The sequence below is a fragment of the Oncorhynchus nerka genome, linkage group LG7 (assembly GCF_034236695.1).
Source record: "Oncorhynchus nerka isolate Pitt River linkage group LG7, Oner_Uvic_2.0, whole genome shotgun sequence".
NCBI lineage: Eukaryota > Metazoa > Chordata > Actinopteri > Salmoniformes > Salmonidae > Oncorhynchus > Oncorhynchus nerka.
The window spans coordinates 42,381,273-42,406,163 of NC_088402.1; the positions used below are offsets into that span (position 1 = coordinate 42,381,273).

Consider the following 24,891-nt stretch of genomic DNA (forward strand, 5'->3'; position numbering starts at 1 on the left):
CACACACACACACACACACACACGCGCGCTACAAAGCTGTCCCCTACACTCCTGGAATAGCTCTAGGTCACACAGTCTGGTTTTAGGGAGAGTTTGATTTGTGTCAACTTCCTGCTGTAACAGCCCCTGCCCTCCAGTGTCTCAAAGACGATCGATTAGTTCCTTATTATGATCCCCGGGAGGGCAATAAAAGTTGAAGGTTCTGAAGAGCGGCTGAGAGACGACCCCAACCCCCACCACTCTACTCTCCCCCCTTTCCCCCACCACCACAAGCATTTTGTTTATTTTCTGGGTCCCTGTTTGAACTCCACCTCCATTGGTGCAGCGTTGATATTTTTCAACTCAATTTGTCAACCCCCAAATGCATTCGACAAACAAATCCTCACCAGCAAACATACATTATGAAGCTAGCTTCCTGCTGGTTTGTTTAGTGTTAGCAGGTCCTAGCGTTATCCTGCAAAATGGCCACCGACCGATGCCAACCTAGCAGTCCGTTGTTGTTGTCGGTATCTCTTAATGCAATAGGTTACACACTAAATTCCACATAGGACCAATAGCAAGAGTCAACTCTTAACTTCTTGAAACACTTCACTATTGAAACACTGCATCTTGAACCCAGCCATTTTAGCCCACCCAAGCTAATTGCTCTCGCCCAGTCCCCCCCCCCAATCTTTTCCTCCCAGCCAGGTCGGCCACAGGGAAAAGCCGTAGCCGTCCATCCATTCAGGGCCGATAACAAACCCCAAAAACCTGTAAACGTGCCAGTGGGAGAGAGACGGGAAGGAGGCCAGAGTGGTGGCAGTATTGAGCCGTATGGATCTGCGGCTCGCTGAGTTTACAGATAAACTCACAGCTACCTGCACTTTATTATTTAGAGATTAAACACAGAGACACCCAGGCCTTTTCTCATTCAGAAAGTCATCGACGTTCAGCAAGCCCTACTTTTATTTGCCATGAGAGGAGAGAGGAGACCGATTTCTTTTGATAATACAGCGGTAGCCAATGGTCTTACAGAAGAGGACAATACTGACCGGTGACCATTGAAGGCTTAATATAGCCTGGACACTGTACTGTGAGGTACCATAGGTGGCATGAGTAGATATTCTTATGAAACATGAAAGGACGGCATTGCAAGTCAAGTGCTTTCTGATGTCATGGGCGTCGCTCGCCCTCATAGTTCATTTGAGGTACTCTTAAGGAAATATTTTAGAGCGGGAGCAGAGCACCAGACCGACGAAGAATGTCTGAGGCAGTGTCTGCCCCCTGTCCCCTGTCTCTTGTTTTCCACTCCTGTGAAGCCTTACTGTGTGTCCGTGTGTGTGCGCGTGTGTCCGTGTGTGTGTGAGCCCATGCGTGTGTGAGTGTATTCATGCGTGTCTGCATACCTTTGAGGAACACTCTTTTTCTCCCCCGTCTCTCCCCCGTCTCCCCTGTCTCGGGTGAGTTAGTATTGACCGTGTAAGAAGTGAATGCAGTGTGTCAACGCGGATTAGAGATGGGGCAAGATGGCTCATCCAAGCTACCCTACACTACCCCCACGACCCTTAGCCACCCATCCCCTACTCTAACTACCCCTCCCTCCCCCCCACACACACACATACATACAATAGCGCTAGCTCACAGCTAACTGCCCAAGCCATCGAGAGAGCCTCTTTGGCTTCCAGACACCGCCAGGCATAGGTTTGGTGGTTTGACAGGCTTTTAGCAAAGCAACCTGCTGGCAACAGATTGTCTACTGCAGCACATAATCTCTCTCTCTCTCTCTCTCTCTCTCTCTCTCTCTTTCTCTCCTCTTTCCTCTTTCTGCCTCTCCTCTCCTCTCTCCTCCCCCTCTCTTCTTCCTCCTCTTGTCTATTATGTTTCTTTCCCTAGACAAGGTCTCTATGGAGACCGACTGCATCACCACCAAGCCTCCTGCTGGCCACTAGTTGTTCATGAGGAGCAGACAGACAGTAGGAACTGCTGTAGTTCAGTTCTAATAGAAGCCACAGTGCTGCTAGACCCTTGTTATCGCAGTCTCTCTGTCAGTCAATCAGTCGGTCAGGCGCACGACTAGGTGCTGCTCGTTGCTTGTTAGGGTCTCGGCTAAGGCTCTGATTGGCTGTGTGAATTCTCTACGGGCTTTCTCCCCTTTATTCATACCAGTGGAGAGGGATTGTATGTTTTGTATCCGACCACTCTCACTGTGTTAGTTAGGGTCATAGCTGGAGGTGGAGAATGACTACGTCATTAACACTTTTGGGGGGGGGGGGGTGCATGTGCGTGTGCTTGAAGCATTAACCGATGTCTGTCCGTACTCTATAGAGACCTAGAATAAAAAATTATTTAAATAGCCTTTTTTTTTTTTTTTTTTTTTTTTTTACAAATTTCACATAAATGAATGCAAGGGAAAAGAGGGGAGGAAGGTTCCACTAGCCATGGACACCGAGGACAACTTCCTGGAGGAATGTCAATGGGAAATTGGACACTCGCGCTGCGGGCTTTGGTGTCTGGTCAGACTGTCCTGACCTCAACCTGACCTCAACGACCTGTGTAACCAGACTGGAGTGGAGCTCAGGTGGACACGGACTGATGTGCAAACTGAGCCAGTGACGGCCTCTGATGCAGTTGTGGTGAGATCTCGGTGTTGTCGTGGAGGCTTCTGTCACCCATGATGGAACATCTCATCCAAGGCGAGGCTGCAAGTCCTACCAACAAAATATAATCTACCACTCTGGAACCCTGCGAACCATGACCCATTTTGTATTCTACATGAGTCAAATGTAACGGAGTCCATTGTCCATGTTGTGAATGGCTGCTGGTCATTAAAGGATTGGTGCGTTGCTAGACATGACCACCTTGTTGACCTGATAGCCAGAGAGGTGAAGTAGTCTCACCACCAGCACACATACAGAAACATTCTTGTGTAAGGGGAAGCTGGTGTGACGATGATGATGATGATGATGTGTTCCTGTGTGTCAAATATTGTTGTTGTGGGGGGAGGCCAGGGGGAAGGGCTCATTCTGGAAGTGGGCTGCTCTTTTGACGGCTCCATGGAGCAGGCCTTTGCCAGAAAGCTTCTTAAATACCAGCCCCGCGTGGCACGCTTGGACAGTCTCGGGTGGAGGTTCAAGCTGGTGGGGCTGATATTTGGCAGTCTCGGCCGCGTACACAGGCGTGCGGCGCGTGGCCTCCAGACTGCGGGCCTGACAAAAACTAGGGCAAAGCATTTGGCTAGGTACTGCTCTGTTTCAGCTGTCGTGGAGAAGGATGTGCTTTCTGTACCCTTGAGTGTCATACATACAGGGACCTTTGAAATGTTTGGATCCTTTTTTTAATGCAAATTTGATTGGTGGATTCAAATAAAGTATTTCAAATGCGCGTGCGTGTGTGTGTGTATGCTTGAAGCCTTAACAGATGTCTGTCCGTACTCTGGAGCCCTCGTCTTTATAAAGAAAAAGCCTGCTTGGAAGAAAGCCTTTATGTCTTGAGTTGAAAGAATGCCAGTGCGCAGTAGTCAGATCATGTGTAGAGCAGGCTTTGTTTGTGAAGAGCACCACGAGGGGGAACAGCATTAGGCTGTAATAGCCTAATTGCCATTTAGTTCACGAGCTGAAAGAGAATCGGTGCCCTGTCTGGCCTCTCACTTTCTGTGGAAAGAAAGTAAACAAACACAGAAGACACTATCTGTAAGGAGAAGAGGGTTTCCATACACGAGAGAATGGCGTAGAAATATAATTACTAGTAGCCTAATGTTTCTATGGGGATGGCACTTCTTTGTTATGGTGTTCTAGGCTTGGAACTCCCAGCTTGTGAGAATAATTCAAAGGCAAATCTTCCTGGAAGGTTCAAAATGTCAATAGTGATAAGGGGGCAGGAGTTTACTGACAATTTCCGCTCTAGAATTAATATCTGATTTGATTCACTGTGTGCTTGCCCTTTGTACACTATAGCAGTGTCATTGTTTAGTGTTTCTTTCTTTATACGTGTGATGTATTGAATAATGTGTGTGTGTGTGTGTGTGTGTGTGTGTGTGTGTGTGTGTGTGTGTGTGTGTGTGTGTGTGTGTGTGTGTGTGTGTGTGGGTGCGCTCAGTTGTTCATCTATTGCAGGCATAGTAAAAAAGGCAACCATGCAAGACACACACACACAGACAGACAGACAGACAGACAGACAGACAGACAGACAGACAGACAGACAGACAGACAACACAAACCTACTACTTTTCTACCTTTATCACAGCTTCCTTCCAAAGAAAAGAGTAATCTCTTATGTCAGGCCCTCCGAAACTCTTTTTGTTCCCTGGCCTTTTCTGGAAAAGCACCGAGTGTAAAATCGAATCCCAGTTCATTTTGTTTCAGGTTTATCAGCACCTAGCACCACCACCACACAAGCACCTTAGCAACGCTGGGATGATTTATTGTTGGCCCTCTTTTGTGGCCCTTTTCTTAAGAAGCATCAGTATGGAGGGGACATCACACCCGGGCTCTGAGTGAGGTTGAATGGAGGTTGGTTGGAGGTTGCCATGGAGGTTGCCATGGGGCCTACCCAGCTATTCCACATGCACGCACACAGCAATGGCAATGTTTTGTCCAATGTGCAGTCATTACACAGAGTTTCTATGATGTTGTGTGTAAAGGAAATTGAGGATGGATGACATAACATTTTATTAACTAGCATGCTATAGTCTCGAGGGGGTTGATGCCTTTGCAAGTCACACAAACAGCATAGTTCAATTTCAGCTTCCCTATTGGCTACTCTGTTTAAGCTGTAAGACAAACACACACACTTCTATGGACTTTCACTCCCCGGCAACGATGGCGGGCGGGGCTAGACGTCTAATTTAATGCTCATCTGTTTAGAGATGGGTGTTATGTCTCTTGAGACAGTGATATAATCCAGCGCGGTTTGTGGAGACAAGTTTCCTCGGAGGTACACGGACTACGATGTTCAAGCATTTCACAATGGTCCTACCTGGCAGAACATTCTGTAGTTCCCGAAACTACCAACGCAACTCTTTTTGGGGCAACTAACGGCTTTGAGTCCAGTGATAAGAGCGTTGGCGTTCACTTCACAATGAAACTCAGTGCCTCCTACCAAAGGTGAGACCGTAGTATCCATGAATGTGTTCACCGCTAGAACTATTTTCCAAGACAAAGTGGTGGCTACAGGAAAGTTATGTCAGACTCACACACTGAAAAGTGGTCTCTTTACAGTCTAAATCCTCCAACACTTAGTCTTATGTTTCTGTCGTTCTCTCTTTCAGATAGCGGACGCGGCCAAGTCGTCCTCCGAAGTGGACGAACTTTTCATTGACGACACAGGGTCCGGAGGTTACTACCCCGAGGACGACGACGACTTTAACTCGGGGTCAGGGTCAGGTAAGAGTCTGGTCACCGTAGCCTTCAACTGGGTCAACACGCACAGGGAGGCAGGCTGGCGGACACAAACAGTCACTGCTGTATACTGTGTCTTTCACCCAGAACAGGCGTGTCTGTCGAAACTGAGGTTTCACTTAGGTATCGAAGCACCTTTTACGAAACGTTTTAACAACAGGCAGGCGGCCAAAGCAAAGCAGGCTGTAACAAAGTGCTATGACAACTGTAGCGAACACTTGTTTTTACCTCAAATCAAATCAAATGTATTTATATAGCCCTTCGTACATCAGCTGATATCTCAAAGTGCTGTACAGAAACCCAGCCTAAAACCCCAAACAGCAAGCAATGCAGGTGTAGAAGCACGTTAGCTCCACCTCACATTAGCTCCACCTCACATTAGCTCCACCTCACATTAGCTCCACCTCACGTTAGCTCCACCTCACATTAGCTCCACCTCACGTTAGCTCCACCTCACATTAGCTCCACCTCACGTTAGCTCCACCTCACGTTTGCTCCACCTCACATTAGCTCCACCTCACGTTAGCTCCACCTCACATTAGCTCCACCTCACGTTAGCTCCACCTCACGTTAGCTCCACCTCACATTAGCTCCACCTCATCCCATTCGGGAATATCAGGAGGTGGCTTTTGTCTGTTGCAATTGAATTAGGAATGCGAATGTAACGTACTTCTAAAAAACAAAGGTATTGTGAAAAAGCAGGATTTAGGACTTAAACACAGACTCAAACGACCTTTTGCCTTCAGCAGACATTAAAGTGAAAGTGATTGAGTTCCGGGGAAGTAGTACAAACAGTGCTATCTCTTCATCTTGCTCTGCAGGCATTGGCGAGGAGGTGTTCGAGGAGGCGGTGACCGTGAGCACGCTGTACATTGCTCCCAAAGCAGAACCCACCAAGGACTCCACCAAAGACTTCACTCCTAGAGTGGAGACAGCCACACCCAGAGAGGACCTGCCAATGCAAACGCCCAGGAAGCCAGTCCGAACAGAGGTGAGGGAACAGAACAACCAACCCATACACCAGACTATTTAGAGCGGCCCACTGAGCTAAAGATGGACCAGCCCATTGAGCATTTGCCCGAACTGCCCTATGACCAGTCCTTATCTGCTGCATATGGTAGATATTCCTTTGTACAGTCAACGGGTTGACAATTGACTGCTATTTTCTTTGAGGGCCTTTCAATTCACCACCCCCAGATAATAGTTGAACATGCATTGACCCCAATGCTGGAATTCTAGGATCAATAAGGATCAAGTAGTCATCTAGACCCCTGATGTTGATCTGTTCTGTGGTACGTTATGCTGGATTACTGAACCAACAGCCATAATCTCACATTTTGGAACACTATCAACTCCTGGACCCACCATGGTGTATACACTTCCCCTTAAGCCAAGTCAGGGACACAGGTTTGTTGCCAATAGTGGTCCCTTTCCTGTTCCCCTAGCCCCTTCAATCATTACGGATCTGAAGAGACTAGGGATGGATAGTAGCAATACGACCGTGGCTATTTGCATATCCAAACAACCCTAATTAACCAAATATGGTTCAAATATCACCCCTTTAAAGCCCGTGGGGAGTATACAACGCCGTACCATGAAATACAACGTCGCAAAAACAAAAAAAAGCAACCAAAAGGTTTTATTTGGCTCGTTCAGTTGTGGCTTGACCGTTAGAAGTAAAAACACAGCTATAAAGAGACGACCATTAGGACAATTAGTTGCTTTTAGCGATGGAAAATATACTCACCGATAAGCCCCTCATCCTCAACAGCGCCCTCCTGTAGGCGTATAGGCCGACATCGCTGTCGTGCCGAACGAACGAGTCGTGCGTACCACCTGGCCACCAATCTCAGCAGCGTCTTTTGCGCATCACTTAACTGATCACCTGCACATTAAGAGTGGAAGCCTTTTACAGGGTTGAACTCGTTTTGGGATGGTGCTTTTATGGCCACGTGGGTGCCCTCTATTGCTCCGGTCGTATTTTGGAACCCATTGATGGTAAAGAAATCCCTCTTGACTTCAACCTGTTGTGCGATGGTGTATGGAGATTGTACATTTTGTTTTGCTGAGAATTGCATCCAAAACATTGGCTCATCGAGGGCTGAAAGATGCCGATTGGCAAGCGCCCGCTGCCAAAAACACAAGAGTGGATAGCACGTCTCTAAAAACACAATCTCTGCAAAATGCAGCGTGTGCTGAATCTTCCAACAGAGCAAGATTAGCCTCTCATTCGATTCCCCATCATCTTAGACTTTTATAGTGTTTCAACAATAGTTTCACTTTCACACGTGCCTCTAATTGAACAAATGACTCTACTTTATATGGACTGTTATCGTACAAATGCACTGACGTGGTCAAATGTAAATACAATGACGTTTTCTTGAATGATTACTTATTATGACATTTTCAACATTCCACGCTTGACAAGCAGTTCACTTATTCCACCACTTGGCACTATGCGTACACATGGTCACGGTTGTGCGTAAACGTACGCACACTGTCGAGGAAACGTTGCTAAATCCCGCACTTTGCGCGGAAATGATCCTGCCGATTTACGCCCGACTTGTGCCTTACGCACGATTGACAAATGAGGCTCCAGGCCATTATGTTGGTACAGAACCCGTATGTATCCCTCAATCTGTAACTCTTTCATTCTCTCCTCCCAGCCCCCTGTACCCGTCACAGAGGACGAGCGTAAGAACCAGATCACCAGCACCACCGGCGTCCCCAGCTCCCCCCTGGAGCCCATCGAGGTGCGTTCGGAAAACCTCTTCCAGAGAACAGAGGTGCTGGCAGGTATGTACAGAAACCACACTGGGGTTTGGTGGTTTGGACAGTGGACACAGGATGCAGTCCTTGCACCTGCGTCTACACATCTACACTAGACTACTGTTTGTGATCGACTAGAGGTTGATTATGAGTTGTGATCTTTTAAATAGGAAATTAGGTTGAATTTCTTATATGACCAACCTGGTTTCCATCTAACCTTTTTATGCGCCTAAAGTACTTAAGCTTTATGCTATTTTCGAATATATATCGAGGGTCTTATTCGGGTGACATGGCAATCGATACAAAGCAAACATTGAATATCCCTTTGAGCATCGTGAAGTTATTAATTACACTTTGGATGGTGTATCAATACACCCAGTCACTACAAAGATACAGGCGTCCTTCCTAACTCAGTTGCCGGAGAGGAAGGAAACCGTCTCAGGGATTTCACCATGAGGCCAATGGTGACTTTAAAACAGTTGCAGAGTTTAAACTGTTGTGAACTGCTGTGAAAGCTTAAAACTGAGGATGGATCAACAACATTGTGGTTACTCTACAATACTAAAAGAAGGAAGACTGTACAGAATAAAAAATATTCCAAAACATGCATCCTGTTTGCAATAGGGCACTAAAGTAAAACTGCTAAAATTTTGCAAAGAAATCAACTTTGTCTGAATAAAAAGCGTTATGTTTGGGGAAAATCTAACACATCACTGAGTACCACTCCTCATATTTTCAAGCATGGTGGTGGCTGCTTCATGTTATGGGTATGCTTGTCATCAGCAAGGGAGTTTTTTAGGATAAAAAAAACGGAATAGAGCAAAGCAAAAAATCCTAGCCACATATGACAAGCCAGCTAGAGTCATAGTATGGATGAAGCCTGAGCTAGAATGTGAAGCTAACTGAAGCTGGCTTTATAAAAGTAGTATACTCAGTGCTTTCCAACAGACACTGGGAGACAAATTCACCTTTTAGGAATACAATTACCTAAAATACAAGGCCAAATATACACTGGAGTTGCTTTTCAAGACGACATTAAATGTTCCTGAATGGCCCAGTTAGTTTTGACTTAATTCGGCTTAAAATACTTGAAAATGGCCATTTGACAGAGCTTGAATCATTTGTGTGAATACTTATGTAAATGAGATATTTGCTCAAATAAATGTAAAAAACATGTTTTTACTTTGGCATAATGGGGTATTGTGTGTAGATGGCAAAGAAAAAAATGGATTTAATCCCTTTTGAATAGAGGCTGTAACATGACAAAATGTGGAGTAAGTCAAGGGGTTTGAATACGTTCTGAAGGCACTGTAGGTAGCCTATCCGCACTGTATCTGCGTGCTGTTGGCTAGAGGGCATTTGCCAAGTTCAGAGTGAGCACATTTGCTGTATAACACAATTGTTTTTGTGACAACGCCATCAGTAGAGTTCAAAATGCGATGGAAACTAATTTCACTTCCTTTTTAATTCAGTACATTGGAATTTAACCGCAAAAGTTGTTTTTATGTGCATTACGTCATCGCTCACAGTACATTTGATGGGGGGAACAAATGCGCATATTGTTTTTATGCAGATTTTTGAATACTCACACTAAAATCTGTCTCCAATTGGATGGAAACCTAGCTACTGTCAGGTAACTGGACTGCAAATTGAATTCTCCACTGAGTTGTTGAGTACGTCTTTGATTATGAAGTAGGTCAGGTGCCATGCTTGGATCGATGCCAAAATGTGTCTGCTTGATGTCAGGCACATTTAGTTGGTTGCATCTTCGCTAATCTACGCTCTGCAACGGGACTCTTGATGAAAACACCTAATCATCTATCATACAGTCGTTTTAACATTGATGTTGTACATTTCGTTTGTTTCCCGATCATTCCTTAATCGTGCTGTTAATAGGTCAGGGTAGTAATGGTGCAGAAAACACACATCTAAGGGCAAAGGGGGGATTTCTCCCCACGTCTGTCAAGTTCTCTAAGCTCTCTACAGCTCCTGAAAATAACCCGTTTAATATATAAACTAAATTACCCCTCAGTGGGACCTTCCAGAGTTCATGATGCGGTCTGCTCCAATTTAGTGTTAATTCCCCGGCTCTAGCGAAATGCGAACTAGGGAAATGATCTGACTGGAAATCACACTCACTGATGCAGTTTTCCCTTCAGTGTCAGAGATACACATGTCGTGTGCTACAAATGGATTGCTACTTTAGTTCTGCTTTGTTGTGACAGCCGTCTGTTAGTTCCTGGGAAGAAGTGAAATGGATGAGGATGAATTCGGACGTCAATATAGTTGTGCTGGAAATACACTGAAGTATGTGGACACCCCTTCAAATGAGTGGATTTGGCTCATTCAGACACATCCGTTGCTGACAGGTGTATGAAAATCAAGCACACCACCATGCAATCTCCATAGACAAACATTGGCAGTAGAATGGCCCGTTCTTAATTGCTCAGTGACATTCAACGTGGCACCGTCCGTCATGGGATGCCACCTTTCTAACAAGTCAGTTGGTCAAATGTCTGCCCTGCTATAGCAGTCCCTATCAACTGTAAGTGCTGTTGTTGTGAAGTGGAAACATCTAGGAGCAGCATCTGTCCTCGGTTGCAACACTCGATACAGAGTTCCAAACTGCCTCTGGAAGCAATGTCAGCACAAGAACTGTTCGTAGGGAGCTTCATGAAATGGGTTTCCATGGCCGAGTAGCTGCACACAAGTCTAAGATCAACATGCGCAATGCCAAGCATCAGCTGGAGTACTGTGAAGCTCACCGCCATTGGACTCTAGAGCAGTGGAAACGCATTCTCTGGAGTGATGAATCCCGCTTCACCATCTGGCAGTCCGACGGATGAATCTGGGTTTAGCGGATACCAGGAGAACGCTACATGCCCCAATGCATAACATTTGGTGGAGGAGGAATAATGGTCTGGGGCTGTTTTTCATGATACGGGCTAGGCCCCTTAGTTCCAGTGAAGGAAAATCTTAACGCTACAGCATGTAATTACATTATAGACAATTCTGTGCTTCCTTCTTTGTGGCAACAGTTTGGGAAAGGCCCTTTCCTGTTTCAGCATGACAATGCCCCCACAAAGCGAGATCCATATAGAAATAGTTTGTCGAGATCGGTGTGGAAGAACTTGACTGGCCTGCACAGATCCCTGACCTCAACCTCATCGAATACCTTTGGGATGAATTGGAAATGCGACTGCGAGCCAGGCCTAATCGCCCAACATCAGTGCCCGACCTCACTAATGCTCTTGTGGCTGAATGGAAGTAAGTCCTCGCAGCAATGTTTCAACATCTAGTGGAAATCATTCCCAGAAGTATGTGGAGGCTGTTATAGCTGCAAAGGTGGGACCATCTCCATATTAATAACCATGATTTTGGAATGAGATGTTCGACGAGCAGTTGTCCACATACTTTTAGTCATGTAGTGTGTATCCCACAAACATCCATCCAGTTAGTTGCCTTTGCGCATTTGGATTTTTATGTTTATTCCAAAGTTTGACATTTCTAAAAGTTACATCCAAACTTGAATATTTGTCTAACTAGTGTATTTCAAAATTGTTCAAATGATCTACCCTGTAGACATGTGAGGCCCTGACTTTTCAAAGTCTGTCTGCTAGGTATGCTACTTTTTTCATTTGTTTTCAATTACTGTCACGTTGGCCACATCCACTGAAACCCGGGCCTTGACAAGCCTGTAAATACTGTGGATTAACTCAATGTAAAACCCAGAGACCGGAAGGCCCAGCCCACTGTGCAAACAGACGTGGCTAGCTAACCTCCTCCTGTCCTCTATACCTCTAATTTTCCTCTTCCTGTCCCCCATGGCTCCCACAACTCTAATTGTCGTCATTTCATGTACATTTATCCGCTCCACACCGAGGCACTGCCCGGTTTCCAGGAGGGTAATTTGCTGGAAGAGTGGCAGGTTTCTTTTTACCCAAGGGGCCAGTCCAAGATGTTGAAATAAAACTGAAGCAGAGGGGAGATTGTTTCGTCATGAGGGACCTAAAACAGATTAAGGTCTATAAAGAAACCTCATACAAGTATTAATGAGAAAATCACGAAAGCCTATGTAAAGAATTAGCACACAAGAAAAAAAGGGCAAGATCTGGGAGTAATGTTGAGTAGCTTGACAGGTAGATTGTTTACGAAAGGCTACAGTGCATTCAAATTTCCCTCTCTAGATGCTGTAAGCTTCAGTGTCCTCTGAATAGCCTTTGACCTCTAACCTCTCATCTCTGTCCACAGCTGTCATTGCGGGCGGAGTTATTGGCTTCCTCTTTGCCATCTTCCTCATCCTCCTCTTGGTTTACCGCATGAGGAAGAAGGATGAGGGCAGCTACGACCTGGGAGAGAAGAAACCCTCTGGGGCAGCATATCAGAAGGCCCCAACCAAGGAGTTTTATGCCTAAAGCCCCGCCCCCTCGCGAGAAGATTGACAAATCACAGTGACAGTTTATGGCAGTCCATGACAACGACAAAAGCTGTTAAATTACAACAACAAAAAAAAAATACATAAAGGAAAGCTTTTGCATAGAGTATTGTAATTAAGACATTTTCTTTCTTCTTTTTTTAAATGAAAAGCCAAGCATTGCTTATTTTATGGCAAATCTCAGTGTATTTAAACATTTTGTGTATTATTTGAAAAGGCTGAAAAAAACTAAACAAAAAACACAATCTGTAAAGGTGAGAAAAACTGATTCCATCTGTCTTCTGTCAAAGGAGCTGTTTTTAGTCACTGACTACTATTTAACTGTAGCAGTATGTATTTGTAAAGAATATTTTTAAAAGTGGAAATAATTGAATATAATTATTCTGTATCAATCCTACTTCATATTTTTTTTTCTTTTTTGTCCTAGCATGTCTGACATTGATCTCTAAAATGTGTATTTCATTAATTTATCTTTTTTTTTTCTGATGTAAAAAAAAAAAAAAAAAATGCCTTTGTAGTTTTCATGAAGTACTTTCGTCTTCATATTAACGCTGATAACGGTCAATGTAAATGTTCTCCCTTCAGGTTACAATGTTTATTTTCTTGCTCTCACACCCATCTAGTGGAAAGTGAGCGTTTAATTTAATTTTTGTTTGTCTTGTTTTGTTATCTTTCAATGTTTCTCTTTGGTCAAAACCATTTCTTATACAGCGTACGTGTTTATAATCGGGAATTGGTCTTTAAAAGCGAAGATGTGGCAGGGGCTCAAGAAAAAGATCTAAGATCTACTTTACAGTGTGTCTTGTGGATGTTTCACATTCACTGCATTGCTCCTCTGCTGGTCTCGTTCAGCTCAGAGTGTTTAGTATATTTGGGGTTAAATTTGGCTCAGGGGCGTTGGCTCCCTTCCACCCCCAATATTTCCCCCTAGTTTACTTTGCCTATACCACCTCTGACTCTCACCCCCAGCACTCTCTCCATCTCCTCATGGTAATCAGATTGGACCAGAGCCAATGGACCTGTCGGCCCCTCCCCTTTGTCTCACTCCACTGTGTTGCCAGCGCGCCCAGTGTTTTTGTCTCCCCGTGTCGCTGGTTTAGTCAGGAGATCCTTTCTGGCGGCCTGTTATGTACTACTGGACACGCACCAGCTGCCAATTGAAATGAGTCAGCTCTGTGCGGATGGCGGCGATGTTCCCAGTGGTTCAGTACCAGTTGTTAAGAGTGAAATGGAACTTTGGATCCTTTTTCTAAAGCTTCAAGTGTTGTGGTCAGTCAATGCATCTCGATTTGAGCTAATGCCAATACAGGTGCTGGTCCGCAGAATTGCTCTGTTTACCGGGGAAGAGCTTTCCTGAGAGCGATTATCAGACAGTGTGAGGTTGGTTACCAAGCACAAAACATGTATCAACAAAGGTACAAAGGTACGGGATTGACCTGTTGTTGCCGTCACCCTTTCTCATTAAAACGGTCCCCTCTGCATGAACCTGCAACGAGGAGAAAGGTACAACAGATAGTGAAGTTGCCTTTTGAGATGTTGAGCTGTACGGTAATGTGAAATAGATGTTGTCATCTGAACTCCTACCACCAATCTGAGGCCATCCTCCTCCATGCAACCCTTCCTCCTCCTCCTTCCCCACTCTGCTATACCCTCAAGCTTCTGCCCTCTACATGCAACCCCCCCCCCCCCCCCCTCTCTCAGCTTATCATAGAAAGGAAGGTACTGAACTGCATAAACAAAACCCAAAGACGGTATTCTCACCATCACTATACATATTCCCATTATGGCCACATTTCTTTCTTTGTTTAAAAAAATATATATATTTTTATTTCTATTAGAGCTCTGACCATTGAGTCCAATTGCTTATTAGTATATGAAAAGATATATTATATATACAAATGTATATTCACCAATGTTTTAAACCTTCAAAGTGCCTACCATTTGGAAATGTACTCGCTCTCTTGGAGAGAATAGGGAGGTGCGTACATTACACCAGGGGGGTGATGATAATGACTGGCATTTTTTTTTTTTGTCTTACAAAAGCAGACAGTATTGTACCTATACGTTGAAACAACACTACTGAATAAACATTGTGGCCTAATATCGATCTCAGTGTCTTTTCTCTTCACTGTTTTTCCTCCCTCAGGCCACAATCAATGACCGAGGAATACTGTATACTGGTTCCCCAAGACGCCTTTTTACAGACGCTGACATCTAGGTAATGAATAACATCAACTATATACCATAAAAGCATACATTACTTACCCGTCAGCACATATATCGCCACCCAATAACCGATAAATAACCATTTGGCTTCGATTTGGGATTATCAGTGTGATGACTAATCTTTATGAGCGATGGGCGAAGCATTATCATTTTACTGAACTAATCTGAATGGGCTCTGGATTGAGATTAGTATAATGGTGATGTAAAGTGCTAACTGGGGGATTATCGTGCATTTGGTTTCCATATCTGTTACAGTAGTGAGATAGTGCTCCTGAGGCTTCCGGATCCGTCATAGATGACAGGTTAAAGATCATCTGAAATCTTGGCTTAGAGTGCCAGCGCACTACAACTAGCATGCGATCAAGGTTAGCTCATTCAGAATGGGGCTACTCACGCTCCAGTTGAATAATGGCTGCGAGGACCTCCATGCTTCAAAGTGTTGGGATTGAAGAAGCCATTTGTATTCTCTTTGAAGAAGTGGGAGGATGCGGGATGTGGGCGTGCTATAGGTGGTAGCGTGGGAGAGTACCGTATGTGAGTTTGTGTGTCTTTTCTTGCTTGATCAATGGGTCAAGGAAGACATGCTATCACTGGTTGAAGCGCGGGTCGTTTCGCTGTACGAACACGCTTCTCTATACAGGACAAGGTCATTATACCTCAGTATGTGATATTTGCCCCGGAAGCGATACATGTACAACACATCGCAAAGAGAGGCATCTCAATAGAATAAAGCAGAGATCCAATAGGATCTCCGACACATCCATCCCGTTTCCCCACTTCTGTTTGTGTGCGACCACAATGTATAACCCCCTGAATGGTTGACTCTGTTGATGTTTGTGTTGGGGTTAGTGTCCGCGTGCATATGTCAGAGCGTGGAACATAAATTCATGACCCTCTCAGTAGGAGAGAGAGTAGGGGAAGGGGTTTAGGTGGATGTCGAAAGAGGACAAAAGCCACTCCGTCTCTCTCTATCTCTCTCCCTCTCTCACTCTCACGCTCTGACACAGAACTAATTCAATAAAGAGGCCGGCCATCAACTGTTAGTGAGCGCCAAACCATGCAGAAACTTCTAGGAAATGGCGTCCAAAGTAAACACGCTGTCAAGCCTCATAAGGACTCATGGCTGGAGGCTAAGCCAGGGCCGGTGTGGACCCATAGCACCTCAGTGAACCAAACACAGCCAACTGACACACCACTGGGCCACTGCACTGTACTATATAGCCATCTGTAGGGCCACAAACGGGGTCAAACACCACAGGAACCTTACTGGACAACACCTATCATTGCCAAACATCTGTGCCAAGAAGAGGTGGTTAGAATGGTTGTATGGATGGATGGATGGTATTATTAGGCATCAGTGGAAAGAGCTTAGTTCTAAGCTGTTCTGTGCCAAATGGCAAGGTAGCTAAATGACTGCATTTCTGGACTGATTCTGTCACGTTCTGACCTTAGTTCTTTTTTTATGTCTTTGTGTTAGGTTGGTCAGAGCGTGATTTGGGGTGGGTAGTCTATGTTCTTTTTTCTATGTTATATCTCTATGTGTTTGGTTCAGAGAAGAACTGAAACAGTTCTGTCTGGTGCAGACACAAAAACAGAAAGCAAACACCCACAACCAAAATGGGGAAAACAGGCTACCTAAGTATGGTTCTCAATCAGAGGCAGGTGTCGTTCGTTGTCTCTGATTGAGAATCATACTTAGGTAGCCTGTTTTCCCCATTTTGGTTGTGGGTGGTTGCTTTCTGTTTTTGTGTCTGCACCAGACAGAACTGTTTCGGTTGTTCTCTGTGTTTTTGTTAATCAGTGTTCAGTTCCATTATTAAACGGATGAACGCGTACCACGCTGCACCTTGGTCCTCACCTTCTTCCACCGTTACAGATACTTCATCCGAATTGACCAGACAGATCTAAGACCAAAGTCAGCTGAACACGGTGTAATGAAGTGTGACTGCACCACAGCCGCCCTATAAAGCGCACCAAGAAAAATTGTAGGGGCCTTAGTTATGTACCAAATAGTTTTCTTCTGGCCTAAACTCCCAACAATACCGCCTCCGGTGCACCTTCAAACTCCCCACTTCTAGCTTCACGCCACAACAAGTACCCTAAAGGTCAGATAACACGTTTGTAATGCTCTCGGCGTAAACACTATTTACCCACCCTTTTTTGTTGTTGTTGCCGCTACATCACTCATACGGTCAGCATGTTTCTCTCCATTGCCCACTTTTCTTCATTCTCAGCATTGCGAGAAAGTCATTCAAAGAGCTGTTCATTTGCTGAAGACACTTTATTGGATTCAAGTTTTGACAGGCGAGGAAGTGAAAAGGAAAAGAAAAGCCGTCTCCCCCCCGCAAAATGGCCTGATACTGTAATTGGCCCCTGTGGGGAGGTGAACTACTGTTTCCTCCCTGTTGATTGTACCAACGAGGCACAAGAAATGTATGGATACGGCGAATGTTGTCTTCTAAGGTTGCGCAACAATTTCTATAACACATACAGTGCCAGTCAAACGTTTGGACACAACTACTCTTTCAAGTTTTTGATTTTTTTTAACCTATTTTCTACATTGTAGAATAATAGTGAAGACATCAAAACTATGATATAATACATATGGAATCATGTAGTAACCAACAAAGTGTTAAACAAATTCTTCAAAGTAGCCACCCTTTGTCTTGATGACAGCTTTGCACACTCTTGGCATTCTCTCAACCAGCTTCATGAGGTAGTCACCTGGAATTAATTTAAATTAACAGTTGAGCCTTCTTAAAAGTTTGTTTGTGGAATTTCTTTCCATCTTAATGCGTTTGAGCAGACCAATTATGTTGTGACAAGGTAGAGGTGGTATACAGAAGACAGCCCTATTTGGTAAAAGACCAAGTCCATATTATGGCAAGAACAGCTCAAATAAGCAAAGAGAAACGACAGTCCATCATTACTTTAAGACATGAAGGTCAGTCAATCCGGAAAATTTCAAGAACTTTGAATGTTTCTTTAAGTGCAGTCGCAAAAACCATCAAGCGCTATGATGAAACTGGCTCTCATGAAGACCGCAACAGGAATGGAAGACCCCGCGTTACCTCTGCTGCAGAGGATAAGTTAATAAGATAAATTAGATTGCAGCCCAAATAAATTCTTCAAGTAGTTCAAGTAACAGACACATCACAACATCAACTGTTCAGAGGAGACTGCGGGAATCAGGCCTTCATGGTTGAATTACTGCAAAGAAACAACTAGTAAAGGACACCAATAAGAAAAAGAGACTTGCTTGGGACAAGAAATAAGAGCAATGAACATTAGACCGGTGGAAATCTGTCCGTTGGTCTGATGAGTACAAATTAGAGATTTTTGGTTCCAACCGCTGTGTCTTTGTGAGATGCAGAGTAGGTGAACAGATGATCTCCGCATGTGTGGTTCCCACCATGAAGCATGGAGGAGGAGGTGTGATGGTGTGGGGGTGCTTTTCTGGTGATACTGTCAGTGATAACTGTCAGTGATTTATTTAGAATTCATGGCACACTTAACCAGCATGGCTATGACAGCATTCTGCAGCGATATGCAATTCCATCTGGTTTGCGCTTAGTGGGACTATCATTTGTTTTTCAACAATGACCCAAAACACACCTCCAGGCTGTGTAAGGGCTATTTGATCAAGACGGAGAGTGATGGTGCTGCATCAGATGACCTGGCATCCGCAGAGTGAAGTAAAAGCAGCCAACAAGTGCTCATTATATGTGGGAACTCCTTCAAGACTGTTGGAAAAGCATTCCTCATGAAGCTGGTTGAGAGAATGCCAAGAGTGTGCAAAACCGTCATGAAGGCAAAGGGTGGCTACTTTGAAGAATCTCAAATATAAAACTAATTTTGATTTGTTTAATCATTTTTTGGTTACTACATGATTCCATATGTGTTATTTCATAGTTTTGATGTCTTCACTACTATTCCACAACGTAGAAAATAGTACAAATAAAGACAAACCTTTGACTGGTAGTGTATATCATGCACTGTCTTTCTCCAGGCAAGACATTTATCATCATTTGAACAGTTAGCTACTTGAAACTACGTTTAGTGTCAGAATCCCGTGAAAAACACACTTTGTGATCTCTGAAACCCTTAACAGCTTTCGTTTTCAGATGAACCTACGGTAATGACACGATTTATGCTTACAGATTTAGCTTAATCAAGTTTTGAACATTTCCGATGCTCAGATGAGAATGGTGTTAATGTATCACATACCTGGCTGTAACTCGTTTAATCATTGACAAAGCCAACGCAGACTATAAAGTTTCATAGTTTCCTTTGCGTATTAACTTTTGAGTTAAACCTAGAGGGATGTTACATGGATCGTTGGACAGCAAAACCTACATTGGGGCCATTTTTTTCCTTTAAGGTGCAATATGCTGAAATCGCTCTTCCATTTCCTTGTTGATAAAATTCAAATAGTTATCCTAATTTCAGTTTATGTGACAAAATCTAAAGTGTAGAGAATAATTGTACCGTCTAAACAGCTGTAAAATATACAGTTGAAGTCAGAAGTTTAAAAACATTTAAGTTGGAGTCATTAAAACTTGTTTTTCAACCACTCCACTCATTTTTTGTTAACAAACTATAGTTTTGGCAAGTCGGTTAGGACATCTGCTTTGTGCATGACACAAGTAATTTTTCCAACAATTGTTTACAGACAGATTATTTCACTTATAATTCACTGTTTCACAATTCCAGTGGGTCAGAAGTGTACATACACTAAGTTGACTGTGCCTTTAAACAGCTTGAAAAATTCCAGATTTTTACTTGGATTAAATGTCAGGAATTGTGAAAAACTGAGTATTTAAACTCAGTTTTTCACAATTCCTGACATTTAATCCAAGTAAAAATTCCCTGTTTTAGGTCAGTTTGGCTAAGGTGTATGTAAACTTCTGACTTCAATTGTATTTTCAATAACCAAAAATATTGTATTTTCAGCTATTTGAAGCTGGTGTACAAAACCGGAAGTAAAAGACGCAAACAACATAGGAACAGGATGCGTAGAAATTGCGCATATAGAACATATCTAACACTTCTTAGACTTGCTTTCAATGAGAATGACAGATCTATTTCTATGTGCATTTGGTTGGGTCGCCCAAACAGTTACATAATGCAGCTTTAAACGGTGTCTCAGTTTGAGCAAAGCCGTAAATCTGGCAATCAAAGTTAGTTCAAATGTCAAACAAAATGGTAAAAAAAGGATTTAGTTTTGTAAAAATAGCAGAATTAGAATCTTACTCATTAAATGGCTGTGAGATGATAACGAATGATATCCCTTGCTCACACACACAACAAACTCAATTTTGAGAAATGACAAGCTCCTCAATTTGCTACTTAATCACTCCGGCGCTTGATTAAACACTGACTGATAATAAATGCCAATGTGCCACCTTGGTTCCCTCTGATAGGATTTAGAAATCATCACGGCAGCATTCTCCTCTTCCCTCCACCAAGGAACACGATAGTGTGCTTCATTTTAATACCACCAGCTCATTGGAGGCCTATTTAGAAAAATGAAAGTTTTGTTTTGATTAAGGCCTTTCTGATAGGACCGTTTATAATCATTATATTCTAATTAAGTTGGATGCTCAGGAGAGAGAATGAGTCATGGATTTGAGCTTTGAGCCCATGGAAATTCGGTGTATGAATCTGTGTTTTCCTAACGCTGGTCCTCGAGTACACCAAACAGTACACATTTTTTATTGTAACCCTGAACAAGCATACCTGATTCAACTTGTCAACTAATCATCAAGCCCTCAATGAGTTGAATGAGGTGTGTTTATCCAGGGCTACAAGGAAAAGAGGTAATGGTATAAGTCACACCTGGTCATTTTGTCATCAGGGTTTAGTAAAGTTACGGGCCTCTAGTTCTGGTATCTGAATCAATATTGGAACTATGCTGTACCGTGTTCTTCGACTCTGGTTCTCGGTAACCGCAGCATGCAGACTGGTCTCATAGACTAGACATAACATCAATCTGAGACACTCCAATTAGTATGATAGGTTACTTAGGCAAAAACGAAAGGAGGGTAGTTGGTCGGGTGGATGAGTAGGCGTAGAACGCAAATGTCTCGTAAGCCAAATTGTTGCGTGTTCGAATCTCATCACGGACAACTTTAGCATTTTAGCTAATTAACCCTTTGATGTAAACAATCACATATTTGTGATCATTGTTGACCGCAAACATGTGATTGGAACAATAGCAACAGAATGTGTGATGCAACAAACGCGTCTAAACAGCATTGTTGGGTGGAAATGGGGGAAGGTATTGTGGGGGGATTCATCAATAAATATGGGCCAAATAAAGGAGAAGTTTACAAGATAAACTAAAATAATACCCCTGGAAAGAGGGGTCTTATCTGCCAACCCTGAGGAACAACAGTTACAATCTAAGTCAGTCAAGTGAACCATCCCTTTTACGTCCCTTTTACCATCCCGTTTACGTGACAATCGGAATGCATTGTGTAATATCAACAAACATGGCGCCACACATACCTGGCATTTAGCTCATCATAATCAGTACAATCTTCCAAAAAGTATTTTACACACATCATATGTGTCCATTACAATCTATGCACGAAGCGGAATGCATGATTTGTCACCAGTACTTGAAAACATGTGAATAAAACAGTAAATACATTATGCTCCATGCATACATACAGTGTGTTATGCTACAGTAGAAATGACAACCCAATATACAGAAACTATAATGATAACATAATAAGGTACTTACTTTGATAGGAACACACACATGTCCAAAGTTATTATTAATAAGGAAAACAACAACGAAGGCAATGTGGGCGACAGCCTGAAAATGTGCCATGGGGACACAGTTTGTGCAGGTTCTGTTCTGACAGGAGATGCTCAAATGTCTACATACTTGATCTGGGGAAACACTGGAGAACTGCTTGGGCTCTTGTCGAAGAGAGATGTTTGTCCGGCTTCGTAAAGCCGCAAACATAAATTGTTTGCAACAGTGAAATGGGCTCCTTCTATGTGAAGCACACTTCAATTCAAACTGTTGTTAGAAAATAAAACTTGTTGGAAAATAATTTGAAATTGACAAGTTGCAACATAGCCTATATATAATTCGCAGGCAGTGTGCCTTGGTTTGAAGGCGGCTTGGGTTAACTGTCCTGTTGCGTAACAATCACATTTTGGAACCTCTCCTTCACGCTGGTGGTGACTGTAAGAGATATTTGGAACTCACAAGTGAAAGGTTAACACCTTTGCAACAACATAGCTACTACTTTTGAACTACTTTGCAAATACTTAGCATGTTAGCTAACCCTTCCCCTAACCTTAACTGTTTTTTCCTTTCAATTAAGACCTAGACAACCAGGTGAGGGGAGTTCCTTACTAATTAGTGACCTTAGTTCATCAATTAAGTACAAGGGTTGAGCGAAAACCCGACACCCGGCCCTCCGTCGAATGAGTGATTTAACCTAACTCCTAATCTTAATCCTGACCTTAAACCCTAACCCCTAGAGTGAGCTAACGTTAGCGTTAGCCACCTGGCTAATGACAGCCACAACAAATTGGAAGTCGTAACATATCATACGTTTTGCAAATTTGTAACATATTGTACGTTTTGTGCTGCGGATAGAGATGAAGGGGAAGGAGAATCAAAGCTGCATCAGATACACTTTATAGTGTCGACCCCCCTCACAGAGGCAATGCAATGAGCGGGATAAGTGTAACATGCTGATCCCATCTTTGCTTTGTTTCTCCCCATGTATAATTATCTATTCATCACAAACAGTTTTTGTGAGCTCCGGACCCCTGGAGATCTCATTACCTTAGTAACAAGACATTTCTCTCCTAAGACATCGGAAAATACATCTTCATTCTCACAAAGGACACGTTATCTACTGCCCAGAGACACTAACATTGGATTTTTTTTTAAACAAAGTTTTAAAACATGTTCAATATTCTTCTGCCTTAATCACGTAAAAGAGAAGGATACAACGTCTCTCCAAAAAGGTGATTCGAAGTGTCATTCGTTTTCTCTTCCATGAGACGAATGAAGCTGTCGTGACACTTTTTTTTACTGACTTCTGTCACCAAGCTGTTTCATCGCGTTCGACAATTCAGCCGTATCATCGAGTGGTGTCAAATATCCGTGTGCCGCTAAGTGACGAGCTACTCCTGCTTTCATTACCTCCCTACTGGCCGATGTCCACGTCCAAACGTCTAACCAAACTGGAGTCTGCTGTACTCTGATGAATTACCAATGGACTGAGTCACTGATCTTTCACCAACTCTCAGGAGTACACCTCCATCATGATGAGCAGCAAAATACCTGCTAACAAATCATGGAAAATGAAACTACGTTTTTCATGCCGATTATAATTTCAACTGATCTAACCCTCGGCGATACACATCTGAAGACTGCTGTCAGGAATAGTAGAACAGGCATTCAAGTTATAACGACTATAATGCTATATTCATGAGATATTCATCAGATAAAATGTTGAACTCGATGATGATAGGAAAGGTTTTTATACTAAGAGTAGTGTGGATTAAGGAGTTATTAATATTGTACTGTTTGTGGGCGATACTTTTACTGTCCTCTTGTATAGTGCATGGTCATAACATTATCCTGAAGCTAACCCTTATTCTCTCTGGCACCTACTACCATACCCCCTTCAAAGGCACATGCGCCTTTTGTCTCGCCAATTCACCCTCTGAATGGCACACATACACAATCCATGTCTCAATTGTCTCCAGGCTTAAAAATCATTCTTTCACCGGTTGTCCTCCCCTTCATCCACACTAATGTAGCTAGTGACATCAATAAGGGATCATAGCTTTCACCTGGATTCACCCGGTCGGCCTATGTCATGGAAAGAGCAGGAGTTCTTAACGTTTTTTTTACACTCGGACCAGACAAGCTACAGTAGGCTCCGACAATCCTTAGCCATTGGCAATGGTCCCATTTGAATTCTTCACTCAAGCACATGCACACATATTGTTCTCTCTGTAACCTCACCATAGAGAAGAACAAAATAGGATCAGAAAGGATTCCTGGGCATACATGAGCAACCACAAGAGAAAAAAGTCCCTAAGAAAATACATTATCCACTCCAAAGACCCCGTTTTGTTGCCTCGCTGATCTCTCTCTTATCTCCCTCTCTCTCTCCTCTCTCTCTCCTCTTTGTCCCTCCCTCCTTCACTCCCTCTTTACCTGCTGTCACTACAGCTGAGGAGAGGAGAGAAAGAGGGAGAGAGAAGAAAAGAGGGAGAGAAAAGTGGAGAGAAGGAGCGGGGGTTTCTGGTCTCCAGGCAATGTTTTAATGAAGGCTGTTTGAAGTATGCCATGATTGTGCAGCGCCCGTGTCCTCTTCAAAAAGGCCCTACGTCTCCCCGAAATGCTTTCTCTCCTCTTCCCACCCTGCTCCATCTCACTCCGTCTCACTCTCTCTCTCTCTCCACCCTTCTTTCCCTCTCTCTATCTCCATCTCTCCATGATCAGGTTATGGATAATGTGCACACTTAACTAGGCATGCAGGACCCATCTCATTACCTACAGGGGGGTCAGAAAAGAGAGATGGAACCCCTATAGGATTCTGGGAAAGTGCTGCCGATTGGCTGTTGCCCCAGGTGATAGCGCTGCGGCACTCTGTTATCTTAACAAAGTGGGTCCATGGGCTATTTTACAGAAAAACCTCCTCTCTCCTTCACTCCCCTCCTGCTCTCTCCATCACTCCCCTCCTCCTCTCTCCATCACTCCCCTCCTCCTCCTCCTCTCTTCATCACTCCCCTCCATTACTCCCGCCCTCCTCTTCCATCACTCCCATCCTCCTCTCTCCATCACTCCCCTCCTCCTCTCTCCATCACTCCCCTCCTCCTCCTCCTCCTCCTCCTCCTCCTCCTCCTCCTCTCTTCATCACTCCCCTCCTCCTCCTCTCTCCATCACTCCCCTCGTCCTCCTCTCTCCATCACTCCCCTTCTCCTCTCTCCATCACTCCCATCCTCCTCTCTCCATCACTCCCATCCTCCTTTCTCCATCACTCCCCTCCTCCTCCTCTCTTCATCACTCCCCTCATCCTCCTCTCTCCATCACTCCCC

General features: G+C 43.8%; 1 protein-coding gene across 1 annotated transcript in view; it reads left to right on the plus strand.

Moving 5' to 3' along the window:
- LOC115131709 (syndecan-2-A-like) overlaps positions 1-14,680 on the plus strand; it is a 33,939-nt gene extending 19,259 nt beyond the window's left edge. Inside the window, exons 2-5 of the mRNA XM_029663648.2 lie at positions 5,246-5,360; positions 6,197-6,366; positions 8,042-8,171; positions 12,396-14,680. Coding sequence (XP_029519508.1) covers positions 5,246-5,360; positions 6,197-6,366; positions 8,042-8,171; positions 12,396-12,559 — 579 coding nt within the window. The 3' untranslated portion in view covers positions 12,560-14,680. The remainder of the gene's footprint in view (positions 1-5,245; positions 5,361-6,196; positions 6,367-8,041; positions 8,172-12,395) is intronic.
- Positions 14,681-24,891: the final 10,211 nt, after the last annotated feature.